Consider the following 15561-nt stretch of genomic DNA (forward strand, 5'->3'; position numbering starts at 1 on the left):
CGGACTGACATTAGAGAACCCTGCATTAGAGAATGAGCTGGGTTAGTTACAGTTGCTAATTCGGAGTCAAAGTAGAGAAATAATTCAAATATAACTCCTAGACTCCTTATAGGCTACAGTGGTGAAGGATAGAAGGTGGTACCAAGCTCAGTCAGCTGAAGAAGCCTGATTGGTACCAGGGAGCAATGTCTCCATTTTGCTTGCTTTAAGATATAGCTGATTGATTGACCTCCCCTTGTAAACAAGCAGTGACAGAAATGGCATTGTGCGGACTTATCGTGCAGATCTATCAAGATCTGAAAGTCTTGGCATAATTTTAAAATAAAATATTGACCATGGGCCTGCAAATAGGACAGGCAAGAGCAACATATGAATATTGCACATCAGGATTGAGAAGGGACGGCCTTGCGGAATTCCACAGTCCTTTGTATGTGGAGCAGGCATGAAACGGCCCAACTGAACAAATTGTCTCTTATTCTTCTTATGAGCCTTGGGCTTGGTCACATAAGTCTTTTTCAGGCTAATAGCAAGTCTTACTGCTCGCCACACTGTTTGATAACACTGATTGTGCATATCTTGCTTAGGTGCCCAAACATTCAGTTTAGGCAGACAATCCAGCTATGGCTAATAGCTCATATTTTCTATTTCCTCTTTTTAAATTGGCATCCTTATTACACGTTTGCATTATATTTCAGCAAACTGTCCGATTTGTAATGTAAATTGTAAGATGTGCAATTACATCCATTTGTTTAACTTGTTTATACATTCTATGAGCCCATACTTAGATGTTATTCTCCTGTTTGCTGTTGAAACAGTACTTATGAGGTTAATAGAAATTGCAATTGATTGTCTATAGAGTGACTTTGAGACCTACTATTTGACTATCCGTATTTCTAAGACCAAATTCCTAATTATGAATCAGAAAGGGTAAATTGATTTAAATTGGTTCAACAACCTGGTAAAAGATCAGACTGAAAGCAATCATGGTTCCACAAGAGGAAGAAAGTAACTTGAACACTATTTCAGGTACTGTTTTACAATGAAAGGGAAAAGTGTGCTCCAGTATGCTAAGCGTGATTACCCAAGGCTACTTTATGAAATTATTCACAGTGGCTGCCTCTGACCTAGAACTATGTGGTTTCAACGGCATGTCACCAATACAAAAAATTGAGAACCGCTTCCAAAGTGACTACCTCCGGCAGAGACCATGCACACCGGCAACTCCACTAAAACTTAACCTAGGCACAAACTGTATATCAGAGAAGATCTTGTTACGCCATGTTTTAATCTACCTCTGGATCCATAACAACACGTATGCAAGTGTAGATATAAGATCATTGCACAGTCATGACAATAGACCACTTCAAGAAGAGCCGCTGGCTAGGGTATATAGAGAGCACAGTAAGTTGTTGCATTTACTAGAATAATTCCACTTTACCACAGGAATCCACACACTGGCTCATTAAGCATATATATTGGCAATACAAATGAGAGGCGTCCTCTGCAGTGACAGGGAAGGGTCCCTGTTACCTGGTTATTTATTAAATAAGTGGCAGTACGGTTTTGAAGCATACCTTGATGTGATACAGTCTGACAGCTGCATGTTTGGTATGTACATTTCAGGGTTTGGGTACTCCCTGTACACGCCTACACTGCAAAATGACATCAAAAAGCAAACGTTGTTGGCCTCTATGATTACACATTTGGTGGAATTGAAACCTTGGTACATTTCATACGGTTTTGCACAAAAGCATCTAGTGTATGTAGGAAGAGACCGTTACCTCTTTTCAGGTTGTATGGCATCTCAACCTGCGAGGAAGCTATGCCTTTGTGTTTCAGACCATGCTCGACAATGATTTACTGCTTGGAACACCCTTTGGAAATCGGTGCAATACATTAAATGTAATTTTAAATATTGTAACTGTTTGTGGTTTTAATTCTGTCGCTATCACAGAACACTGAGAATTTTTTAATTGCATTTGTTTTATGCTTAGTACTTATATTTATTGTTTGACCTTTTGTCAAAACAATGAATGATTTATGATTATTAAGCATAAATCAAGTGAAGTGTGGATCGTCAAAAAATGTAAATTGCTTTTGTGTATTTAGGGGAGTAAACATCTTTGTCAATCTTTCTTGGATTTCAGCTGACTTGAAGAACCCACTGGATGAGTACACCCAAACAAATCTCCCCAGTAAAGTGAAAGTGGTCCGAAATGAGCAGCGAGAAGGACTTATTAGAGGAAGAATGATCGGAGCATCTCATGCAACAGGTATAACATTTGTGGCAACATATAAACATAGGTCTTAGTATAACATGTGAGCCCCATTGATATATACTGGTGTTGAAACTGCAGATCTAACTTTTGAACACTTGGAAATCTTAGTATTGAATGAAAGTATGTTCCTATGAAATATAGTACTGACTGTAGGTAGTGAGATTGTTGACTGATTAAATTTGGTCACATTGGTCTTGTATTTTCTTTCATGATCAAGAATGTAGCTTGGGTGCATTGTTGTCGGTTTCACGTCTGCAGCAATTGTGTACACTGATAGGGTCACAATCGCTGCATTGTAAGCCTCTTAATTAACAACCTGACATACAGTAAAGCTAGCATGGGCTTTGTCTTTCCATTTCAGAAAGTAACCAGGACTACTGAAGGCCAGTTGTGACTCATCTGTTAAAGATGACCGGTTACAGGGTAGTTAAGGAATGGGTAGCTTAATTCCTGGCAGAAATCAATTCTTCTTTTTACTGTGATTTGCTTCATGTGTTTAATCACTTCTCAAAATGTCCAATTTTATGAAGAATATTGGCAAGAATTGTCATGAGGATTCCACTATATATTACCTCCTTGGGATGGCAGTGGCTTTTGAAAAACCTCAGAACTTCACATTATCAACGTATTTGTTGACATTTTGTACATCCAAATAAAACAATTACTTTCAATTGGAGCAGAAAATATTTTTCATATGCATCAGAAAGATCTAGAAGACATAACAATTTGAGAGCTAAATCCTAAAACTAATTTCATTTTGTTGTTGTAAAGAATTTTCTCTGTATTTACCTTAGCTTGGATACCCAAAATACAGATAACCTGACATTGAGTCAGTCCTGCCAATCTTGATAGCCCAATAAGTTTGATCACATAGTCCGATGCATAAGAAAAAGTATGCGAGTCTACGCCAATGGTCATTCCAAGCAATTTTACAGTATGTATTTATGCAATTCTGAATGTGGATGCACTCAAAACGTGCGGTGGTTCCGTTACCACACATTTGACAATACTGTGATGCTCTAAATGAGAACCCTCAGAATATAGGTGCTGTAATGAAGACATTTTAGCTTTGATGCAGAATTAAGGAGTAAATGAAGATCTTAACAGACGGGTGAAGTGAAAAAGAAATGCAGTTAGCTATATAAACTGGGCCATGCTACACCCCAAATAAAATTAGATCCTCAACTGAACCTGGGAGTGTATCCTGGCTAATATATTGTTGGCACATCAGTCATCAGCTGAAAGGAAATTTACTGTCAATTTCTCTGTACCATTATGTGCGAGTTAAAGGCGTGTAGGAAAGATTTAATATAGAAGACGGAACATGTAGTACTGGTAACCATAGGAGTTCCAGGGACCAGTGCCTTAGTGTCTGTTGGAGCCAGTATACCTGAAGATCATCAATGTTTACTATAGGAAAGTGGATAATTATTTGGGGTGGTCAATTGTCTACCTGAAAGGATAAGCCCACCGCCAGCTAGATGTCACACAAACTAAATAAAATAAACCTGTTCTCAATCTCGGGTAACATAATACAAAGCAATCAAGCTTAGATCAAAGGCAATATGTAAAGTATTTAAGTGGTGCATGGACAAGAGAAAGAGACCAATGTGACACAATATAACTGCACAGCCAATTTCAAAATAAAGAGAATAATGTTATTTTTAAAATAAGACCAAAACTGCAAAAGTCCAAAAGGGGATTCGGAGATCTGAAGTGAAAGTAGCGCCAAATCGAATTAAGTCCCACTGATAGTCTACGGAAGCAGAAGACTGAGTTCAAAGGTTGGATTTGAGGCTGACCATGATGGAGCTCTGGTCAGATCAAATTAAGGAATTCGTCCTGGTGAGGGTCTTGAAGTCAAAAAGTTCAAAAAGGTTTCTAAGTTCAATTTCAGAAAGGGACTCTGCCAATTTTGAGAAGAAAAATCCTCCTTGATCCAACATTTTAGCCATTGCAGTCTAACTAGATTCTGGAGACTTTAAGCAAGTTGACTCCTCTGAAGCTTTAGAGAATTCTTGTTGACATTTTTTTTAAAGTCCCAAAGAAGAATGAGATTTAGACTTATTTTTTGGCAGCGCTGGAGCCATGAGAGACGATGCTGAAATTCAGTCAGGTGCTGTGGAACTACCTTTCAGATACTTTAACCTACAGGTCCCCCTGAATCTCTAGAGAAAAAGTTGTCAAACGTTTTCAAACTTACTTCTGGTGCCCAAACAAAAACTGGAGTACTCTTCTAAGGCCGCAGGAACTTAGAAGCGGACACTTCAAAATTTTCAGGGTGTCATGCAGAGGCCAAAAGAAAAATCCAGTCCCAGTCAAGTTGTCATTGTTGAGCTGCACATTTCAGCGTGAAAGGCCTCCTACAGGTTGTTTTCTCCCTGTGGCCACACAGGAGATCAGCCAACAGACACTTGCAGTCCACGCTGTTTGCCCTGGGTACAAGAGGAAGCAGGTCCAAGTACTTTGGGGTTCCTCTCAGATCACACACAACAGGTCCAGTCCTCTTCTGATCTTCTACAGGGCCAGTAAGTTGTATGTAGATGGCATCTTCATGCCTTGCACCAGCAATTGGGTCCGGGGGACTTCATGGTACTCCCTAACTAATGGGTAATTGTTACTGGGGGCATCTCTACCCTCTTTTTAAGAAGTGCCTGGTTGCCCTACTGAAAACAATCTCACTGTGCCCTTCATATTCTAAACCCAAATCCAAGACGGGGAAACGCTTCTCTTGTGCAGAGCCTGTGTGCCCACCCAGATGTGTAGCCAGGGTAATGAATTCTTCCCTCATATGTGATCACTAAAAACTGGTTCTGAGGGTAGCTTTCCTCCCACAGTGGTTGGTGCCAACCTGACAATGGGGACTGAGGCTGGCCTTTTCCAAGTATTACCTAACATTTGTTTGTGACAGAACAGGTCCCTTTGAAGTTAATTAAGGTCTTGGTCCCATCTAATGGTCTTTCTGCCAGGGAACAATAATACCTCCCCACTCGCAGGCCAGTGGGGACCAATTCATCTCAGCCCCCAGCAACTTTTTGGCAGGGTAGAGGTAGCTTTTTAAAAGCTGCATTTCATAAATATTTTATAAAAATTCAACTCCTCCATTCAATTGGATTTTCATTCAATATAAAAATAAGTATTTGAATTTGAGACCAGCTAGTCCAGGTCAAAAGTTATAGATTTAAGTATATGATCTATACTCTGACTTTTCCTACAGCTACAGCCCGACAAGTCACAATGTTGTTTTGGGCCTAGTCACGGCGGGAGCATGCCATTTCTAATGTTGCACTTGTTCCACTTTTATATATTATGCACCTTACCTTGTGGGCAGAAGGGCGTGCTAAGGGGTAACTTATTAAATATTTTAAATGGGGCTTTCTTACCTGTAAAAAGTGTGATTTTTGACAGGTCTGATCAGCAGGGTTCAAGCCACTGCTGTCAGGCTACATAGGGTAGGTCTGAAGCCATGTTTCCACTGCCACTGCAGTGGATGACACAGTAGGTGCTGCCGTACACAGGTGGCATTTAACTTTCCATGCCATGGGTGTATTTCTGCCCCATATACTGTGGCCTTATAGTAATTTTAGATTGATCAATTCGGTATTAAGCCAATTTCAACATGTTTTAGGGGTCAGGGCACATACACTGGGCACAAGAAAGCAGTGTCCCAGTGTTAGAATTCAAGATTTCCAGCAGGTGAGTGCCTAAAAAAATGGAAAGCTAGGCTTGGCTACCCAAAAAGGGTTCACTTTGGAGCATTTAGCTATTAGGATTCCTCATTTGGCTCAGAGCTGGACAGATGACCCAGCAAGCAGATAGTGCTAGATTAATAGGCAGGGGCGTGAAAATGCAAATGTGAAAGCCTTTGCAATAGAAATAAATCGCCTTTTAGACTGGAATGTGTTGTATCCCATTGAAGATGTGAAACTAAATGGAACTGAGATAGGCACAACAGTTGACGTACATACAGTTGGGAAGTGAAAGGAAACGGTCTTTTAAAGAAACAGTGGAGGAGAGGTTTGAATCAGTGGGGTTCTCTTGTCTAATAGGGAGTTCTAGTACTGGGCGTGCTACATTTTTTTTGTTAAGCCTAGCCGTATCATGTGAATTAATTATACCTATTGAAAATAAAGAACCTGGCTCGGACTAGGACAAAAAACGGGCCCGTGTTCCAAAATATAAGTGCCCCCATTAGCGAAGTAAATTGCAAAAAAAAGTGGTAATATCAGGGAAATCAATAGGAAAAACTGGCCCACCTTGACAATATAATCAGCCCGCACAGGGATCTGTCAGACCAGCCCATCGGCCATTGCCTGCTTGCACCATAATAGGCCAGTCCAATCCTGTAAAGAGCTTTTAATGAACTGTAACAAACCTTTATGGTGGTTTTCATTTTAAATGTGGAATGTCCACAGTACTCTTTCAAGAACTGATTCTTGCAGAACATAATCCTCGTAAGATTTATTTGCGGTTTGGAAGGGGATTGTAGCGTGCTTTCATATTCAAGCGCCACAGCGACTTGCACGCTTCTTTCTCTCTCCTGTGTGGAGCGGTGCGAGAGTGAAGCGAGGGTGGAGCAAAGAAAGGCAGGCAAGCAGCGTCTGCTGCGTTTGAGCATTACGGTGTGGCGCCTAGAGCCCGTGATTAAAACCGGCCGCACCAGGCGAGGCTGCAGAGTTTCTTTGCGTGGTCTTGCCTCTACATAGTGGAGGAATCAGGAGGAAATTATCAGAGAAAGCCGTGCATTGCAGATAGGGATAGGGATAGGGACGTGGAGGGTCCGTACGCTATGAGCCTATAAAACCCGGTGACGAGAGCCTGGAGTTTGGAGTCTCCGATGGTTGAAGTATGTGGCTTGGGGCTAATGCAGTGAGGGAAGATAGGGTGAGTAGAACACACTAGGCATTGATTGGGCAGCCCCGTTGGTGCAGTTTAGTGCTGCTTAGTAGTGGTTGAATATTACTCGGGGCACACCGGTACGGTACTTGCTCTTTGGATGTTTAACGCCTGTTCCCACTCCCAAGTGCCTCCTGTCCACTTACCTGCCCCTACCTCACTTTGTATGCTACTTCTCCCCCGTCCCCCCTTGCCCAGCAAGAGATCTACCCCTGTCGGTGTCTTTAACTGGACTGGACATGTGAACCAATGTTAATTTTGTGTTAATTATTAAGTAGGTTTTATCCAACAAGCCCATTAATTTTTTTTTTGCCCACCTCTGAGACGTTGGGATGGTAATTCTGGACTTGGATAACCAAATTGTACAATCAAAATTGCTGATCTATATTTTCACGTGTTATACATTTTATACTAATATTTACCTGCAGCAGTGGCTGAGAGTCATTATTGGGCCCAAGTGCTCCTAGGTGGACTTAAAAAGTTTCCCCTGCCTTGGTTACCTTGTTCTGTGCCTTGTGTATCATTTCGAATATGTGATGGAGGCTTATTTATACCCTCTTGGTGGTCATGGCAGTACGATTAGAGTGTTTGTGTGGCACCACCGGGGCCCGGTTGCTCTCAGGAGGGGTATAATTTTAAGCAACTAAATACCCACGGTTCCGTGTAATGAGTGAACAGGCTCACATACAGAGTTGAATTTAGGAAGGAAAATGGTCTTTGAATTTTGTTTGAGTGTCTTCTAATAAACTCAGTTTTTATTAAGTGCGATTTTAATTGAAATAATGCTCGGAGCAAGGTTGAAGTCAAATACAATAAAAGTCCTATCTCAACCAGGAAAAGGCAGAATTACGGATGCATTGGCTAAAATTGGACCGTTGGCAACTGAACCCTTAGAGGGTGAAGAGTATGTAGAACAGGCAATACCCAGCCCAGAATCCCCACTGGCTTTCATGGATTTCATTCCTCCAATTTTACAAGACATACCTCCTTTGGTTGCACCTATAAAGGAATTTGTTTAGAAACGTTTTAGTAATTAACAGGGATAATTCCTGCATCCAAGGCATGTTATGTTATGTTAAAATGTTTCTAAAGCGCTCAAATACCCCTATGTGTCTTGGCGCTAATTGGGAATAGCAGTATAGGTTAGAGCAGTGCAAGACTAGAGGTTAAAAAGCCAGGTTTTTGTTAGTTTCCTAAAACTCAATAGTGTAGGAGCTGCTTTAATGTTTAAAGGCTGACTGTTCCATAGAACCGGAGCTTCAGAGAAAAAACAACTGCCCCCCATTTGAGTCTCTTATATCTGGGACGAGAAACCATTTGGGAATTTGTTGATCGTAGATCTCTGTTTGGTATGTACCAAGAGAGGGATTGTTTGAGGTAACTAGGACCTAGATCATGCAAGGCTTTATAGATGAGGCATAATGCTTTGAATTTAATGCGGTTATTCGCCGAAAGCCAGTGAAGTTCCTTATGCAGGCTGAAACCGGGTGAAGATCAAAAATAAGTCTGGCCGCCGCATTCTGCATGCTTTGGAGTTTCTTCATGTGTTGTTTTGGACAAAGAGTCTGTTACAGTAATCCAACTTCGTGAGTATTAGTAAGGAAATAACTGTTTTTCTAGGAGTGAGACGAGTAAAAGGAAAAATCTTCCTGATGATTCTCAAAGTTTGAAGCTGTAAGAGACAATAGAACTGATATGTTTATTAAAGTTCAGTTTGTCATCTATTGTTATGCCTACATTTTTTGCTTTTTAGACCGGGTTTGGGAGGGTTCCACACTGTGCTGGCCAACATGCTGGGCTCCAAAACTGAAGTTTATTACCAAAGAGTAGCACCTCTATTTTCTCAGAGTTTAGTATCTAATGGAATTAGGTGCAATGAATTTGCAGTTACCACCAATAACTTGGTGGGTAGTTATTTTTGTTCCTCAGCAGCGTGCAGATTCACTATATGTACCAGAACTATGATTATCGTCTTCAACATTAATTTGGTAAGCAAATATGTCCGGCCTCCATATAGATATACCTGGGAAGTCCCTCAGGGGACGTGGATTGACGTTTCAGGGCTGATAAATAGGACAATACCAGGAAAAAAGCTAACTGCTCTGAAAATCTCTTCCCTCTGAATGGATCAGATCAGTTATTTTCACCAAGTCTAGGTATTTTTGCAGCACATGTGGAAGGGGTAGGTCTCTCTCGTTGATGTATTATTATTGATTCAGAAAACGTTGCATGGGATTATAGAAGCAACAGTGGCTATTAATGATGAAGTTACAAAACAGACTGAGCATCTTAACTATATTGCATTAGAATGAAAAGCTATTAATGAATGTATGCCCTCACTAATGAGACCAGTGGAGTCTGTAAATGGAACTGTGATTGATTTGATTAAATCGACTAGGGCCTTGGAGCTGAGGCAAACCCAATAGCTTGAAAAAAGGGAGAGGCCCCAAGAAAAACCCCAAGGAGGGAAGGGAGACACAAACGAAAAGTAAAAGGATGACAAAGCCTCAAATTAGTAATTTGTGCATAAAAGGAAAAGAGTCAGTCCTTCGCATTAAGATTAAAGGTTCTTGGAATTTTTCCGTTTGGGGACAAACCCATAAAAGAGGGAAATTAGAAAAGCCATATCAAGAGACGAAGCAAGTGGGAAATTCAAGGCCCATAGTTAACGGGTTCCCTGGTGGTGTTGGTCAACAATCGAGCAATGGCAGACCTGTAATAGAGGTATTAGTAAACAAACTTTTATAACATCATCAACCCAGGTAGGTGGGGCAAGAGAACTTAACCAGGAAGTTCAGAGGAGATTAGATGAGGTTCCTGATATAAGAACTAATAACTCTAGGCAGGTCAACAGTACTGACAGCTCTAAAACTGACAACCTTAGGTATGCTGAGGAATTGCAACCTCTTACAGAGCATTTGGTAATGCACTTTGATGTTGTCAGGCAAGGGATGAGAGCCAGAAAAATGAGACTGCTAAATAGGTCGAAGTTACTTGATGTCTTTCAACCATTTATAGCCCTAAAGGATATAACTTCTAGAGACATAAAGCAAGTGGGATTTCTGTATGGGAGATCTGCAAAGGAAATAACAAGGGAGTCACATTCTTCTTCAGACTAATAATGAAAATTATAGAGGATGCAAGGGATGAGTTAGCCTTAAAAGGTATACAACTCTTACAATTCCCAAAAGAAGATGTTAGACCAGAAGCGCCATTCCTAAATTAGTATGCAGGTCTGGATGTTAGACAAATAAACCTGGTGCTTGAAGATTGTAAGTTCAATGGATCAATTAGACCAACAGGATATAAGAGAGACAACCTCAATGTGACTATAGCAATGAATAACCATAAAAGATTTGACCCATTCAACACAGACTATGTAACTTGGCTGAAATTGTCTAGGTTGGGTGATGTAGATTAGGATAAGACGTTTCCCCACTCCCTTTCACTATTAGTATGGAATGTGTATGGGCTAACGCGTAACCTGGAATTCGACCAAATGAAATTAATTTTGGGAGAATATGAGATTTATGTTTCCAGGAGACTTGGCTGTCGGGTGAAACATTGCCTTTCCCCTGTTTCACTCAGATCTACTCTGAAGATCCACCAAGTGCCTCTGGTGAAACTCAGAAGGATCAAATACCCTGATCTCAATGTGTATTGCTAAGGGGGTAACTTAGGTGCCGATGAAAAGTTAGTGGCTGTATGCTGCAAAAATAGATTTGCTCTACTCTGACAAAGTAGTAGATAATATGATTATAGTAAATGTTCACAATAACCAGAGGGAACACAAGTATAATCTAGTCCAATTTAGATAATTGGAGGAAGATGTAGGTCAAATTGTAGTGTCATATCCCTCGAGTCTGATACTAGTTCTGGGAGATTTTAATTTGAGATTGCAGCAAGATCAGGAAGAGGCTAGTTTGGGGGATTCATTGGAAGTCTTTAAGATAACATTGGCTTATTTTCCAAAGTGCCAAAAGTCGAAGTAATTTGACCCAGTTACAGGGTTTCTTACAGAGCCATACTTTGTCTGCCTTAATGCCCACTACGCTTCAGTTGCACAAGCATGGTGGAAGTAAAGCATTGTAAAATGGAAGGACCAATCGATAATATTTTCATCCAAATTTGGTATTTTTTCCTGGTTGAAAACTTTCAAGTTTTGCCCTATCAAATGAGTGATCACTTCCCATTAACACCTAAAATTGCATTTAAAAATGGCAAGCAGGAAAGCGATTATGCCACTGGATACTGAATTCCCTAAATGCCTTACAACTAAGAGAGGGCAAATAATTCCGCTCTGCCGGCAGAGTTTTGCCCACTCCACATTTTGCTTGTAATGAGGAGTTCCAGCAAAACTCCGTCAACCGACACACAATGGAGCTTTTTCTCGCATGTGGCTCGCCAATGTTAAGTTGCTGAGTGAGAATTTGTGTCCCCTAGTGTGATTTTCAGGTGCTGCAACGCCTCCCAGACAGATTTCTCAACGCGGGAGGTCACAGCAGGTCATGACCGTTCGCTTTGAGAAATCTACTTGAGCGGCAGAGAGAAGCAATGCCATATAATGCGCCGCATGGTGCAGTTTGTGCTGATTTTACAGCGCAGAACAAGCTCCCAGTACTAAAAATCAGTGCAAGCAGCACGACGTGCTGAATTCTGCCCGCTTACGGAACTCTGCCGATTCTTGCAGTCTTTATATAACCACAGAATTCTGCTAAGTGAAACTCTGCGAGTTTTGCCGACCCCTACTTACAAAAAGGATAAGTGCTTAACAAATGCAGGCGCATTGGTACGATCCATCTTATTCTGTGGTACATTAATGTTATCAGAGCAACCAAAAGTGACTTCCTTGTGCAAAGATGAAATAATGAAAAGCAAATTAGGTTGGACCAGCGAGGTTAAAAAATTGTTTATTGATATGGCAAAAATATAACGAATAAACAATTATAGTGCTGCTTACTCTTCTACCCTATCAAATATGAATTAAAGGTGGGGGGGGGGGGGGTTGGAAGGAAACCAAGATATGGATTATTTTAGGAAAAGGCATCCGGAGTTGACAACTGTGAATCTGATACTTTTCAGTTTGTTTCCTTCACAGCAATGGGCATTGCAATTCTGAGGTTTAGAAGTGGTCTGTATTGATTGCAATCTCACCCGCTTGAATAGCACCAAGGCTTGTTTAGTTGTGGGTTAAATGGGCATCTAACGACCCTGCATATTGTACTGGACCATTTTTAAATGCATGTCGGCAACATTTTAAACCAATAATTTAAAATGTAAGAGCGGGATCAGCAGCAAAAGTATTTTTGTTTCACATGCAGTAAATAGATGTAGTCTGCGCATTTGCACGATTTTTAATGGCTTTAAATGATGTCACTTTAAACACACAGGTATCCAGGGGTCTATACTAATAACTCTGAACAATATAACTACCTATACATACCTGACTAAATGTGAACACCAGTTTCCAGAGTGGAGACTATTATATCAGAAAATGTTAATCAATTAGACAGATTCCCATCACTCACCCGTAGGTGACATGCTTCATCATCTAGGCGCCTCATTGAAGTCACAATCGTGACACTAAGGGCTGCAACCTTATCAGACAGATAGGGGAGCCAAGGATGTTTTATTAAGGACACTATGGATATTCAGATAAGAGCACTAACTTATGTGTGAAAAATGCAGTGCACAAAAAAAGGGGAATTGAAAGCGAGTTAAAATCTGTTGAAATCTTCCATGGGCCAAAGTAAGAGGGCTGCGACTAACCAATAGTATTAGACCTCTCTCTTCTGTTATGGCCATTATCTGCAAGAGTCCTGACCACTTAGATGTTAAAATACCCGCACAGATTGGCTCCACTTCAGTGATCAGTGCTATGCACATCTTATATTTGTAAAGCCAATCTTGTAGAGGAAATCGATGATCCATTATGATAACCAATGGGAGGGATAAGATAACCCATATATGTCACAATTATGCACTCCTGACTCATTACTGGAGTGTGAAGCATTACATCGCTGTTATAAATCCTCACCCACTATTCAAATGTAAACAGTGATCCAAACCATCTACTGACTACCTTTAGACTCTCCCAGGGGGAATAACTAAGGAGACAGGCATCAGATTAAGATATAGCGCTATTCCAAACAAAGCGCAAGCATCTTCCATACCTCTATTCGTGAATGGTAGGGGACGCGCAACTTTGGCAAGTAGTCTAAACGATATATTACGCTAAGTGTGCCATGAGTAAAACAGTCCTGCTCCACTACGAGAGGAAATACATCTATCAACCACCAACGGTCGATTAAACAACGCAGAGCACGCCTGATGTCCCGCTTACATCTCCGTTGTTACCTCGGACGGTCTTCCAAACCATCTGGGGAGGTACTGACCAGCGGAGACACCATCTTTTTAGCGAGTGATAGGGACCAAAACTCGCTCTACTGCGCATGCGCGTGACGCGGTGCAGCGCGACTATGCACAGAATCCTGGGAAATGTAGTCCGCCTCCTTACTATACGTCAGACGATCTCTTGCTTATTGCTTCAGAGAGGCGATCCATTCATTAACAAAAGTAAAGTCTATTAAATAAAAAAACGACCTTCGTGTAAAAAGAGCTGTTACATCTCATATATGCTCGCAATAAACTACATTGCATTGGTTTTATCTGCCGTTGGGGTTTTCCTATGTATTTTTACATTTGTAATTCACTCAATATAGTTTAGTACACAATTGCAGTAGCAACATAATAGTGTTCCTGAAGAAGGCCTGGGACGGAATAATGTCCACAGGTGCTAAAACATGTTGACCCTTTAATTACGAACACCAGACAGTTATTTTTTACAGACTGTCGTATTTGCACTGTTTTTAGGTTTGATTTGTGCGATACAATAATAAAGATAGGGTCTCTCATAGGTCAATTTTTACTCCCCATCAATTCCCCTTTTTTTGTGCATTGCATTTTTCCCACAAAAGTTAGATGCTCTCATCTGAATATCCATAGTGTCCTTAATAAAACATCCTCAGGCTCCCCTATCCCTCTGATAAGTTTGCAGCCCTTAGTGTTACGATTGTGACTTCAATGAGGAGACCCAGATGATGAAGCATGTCACCTACAGGTGAGTGTTGGGAATCCGTCTAATTGATTAACATTTTCTGGTATAATAGTCTCCACTCTGGAAACTGGTGTGCACATTCAGTCTGGTATGTATAGGTAGTTATATTGTTCAGAGTTATTAGTATAGACCCCTGGATACCTGTGTGTTTAAATTGTTCTGTTGGGGCCAAATGTCCAGGCTAGGTCTTTAAATATTGCCTCAGACCCCCCTTTAAAATGTGCATGTATTTTTTTTTTGTTTTTAAAGGATGTCACACCTATGATAAGTGATTTCTATCTGTGTATAGATTTTATAATGCATTAATATTTCTGTTTCAAAGACTGTAATATTATGTTTTAAAGATCTGATATTTAAAGTTTAAGTGACATATGAATTGAACGAGGCCTAGAAATGCTCACGTGGATGAAAGTCGAAAAATTCTTTTGACTTTGTTAATATTTGCCGTTGTTTATTTTTTTCCAGGAGAAGTGCTTGTGTTCCTGGACAGTCACTGTGAGGTGAACGAAATGTGGCTGCAGCCTTTGCTAACAACCATTAAGGAAGACCGCAAGACAGTGGTGTGTCCTGTGATTGACATCATAAGCGCCGACACGCTCATCTACAGCTCCTCCCCGGTCGTGCGGGGAGGATTTAATTGGGGTTTGCACTTTAAATGGGATCCGGTGCCTCTTTCGGACTTAGAGGGTCCGGGTGGCGCTTCTGATCCTTTCAAGTAAGCTTATAAAATGTCTTGCTTGATATAGTAGGCCATAGCAATTAATGTTTGTTAAATGTAGTTTGACCCTTTTTAAGTGAAATAGTTAAGACGTTGAAAATGTTTATTTCTAATGTAACAAATGTTTTGCTAATTCACGTTTTTTGATGAAGGTACTCTATAAGGCAAAAAAATACAAATTACTTATCCGTAAAGTATAGAACAATTCACATACCCTGAAGCCTCCTTGAAAACCATTATTATGTTTTATAGATAGAGCTACATTGACTCACCTTTACAGTTGTTTATCTTAATTTTGCGAACAGAGAAGTTATTGGTGCTACAGCAATAGTTCTGGTTGGTGGTTGTTATTGTGAAGAAATTGGACTACTGCAAGGACTTAAAAATATCCTGCTATCTGAGAAATATTTATTGTTCACAGTCATACAATGGAGAACACAGGACAACTTGGTGCAGCTGACCGCTTTGCATTAGACTTTTCAGAGGTGTCCCCAGCCCTATACATTCGTTTGTCGGGTATCTCTCAGTGCCACCAGCTCGAGTACCTCTGG

General features: G+C 40.6%; 1 protein-coding gene across 1 annotated transcript in view; it reads left to right on the forward strand.

Moving 5' to 3' along the window:
* Nucleotides 1–15561, forward strand: part of GALNT11 (polypeptide N-acetylgalactosaminyltransferase 11) — a 305478-nt gene that overhangs the window by 184463 nt on the left and 105454 nt on the right. Inside the window, exons 5-6 of the mRNA XM_086941470.1 lie at nucleotides 2148–2273; nucleotides 14758–15007. Of these exons, the coding sequence (XP_086797596.1) occupies nucleotides 2148–2273; nucleotides 14758–15007 (376 nt within the window). The remainder of the gene's footprint in view (nucleotides 1–2147; nucleotides 2274–14757; nucleotides 15008–15561) is intronic.

Source organism: Lissotriton vulgaris, chromosome 10, assembly GCF_964263255.1.
Source record: "Lissotriton vulgaris chromosome 10, aLisVul1.2, whole genome shotgun sequence".
Classification (NCBI taxonomy): Eukaryota; Metazoa; Chordata; class Amphibia; order Caudata; family Salamandridae; genus Lissotriton; species Lissotriton vulgaris.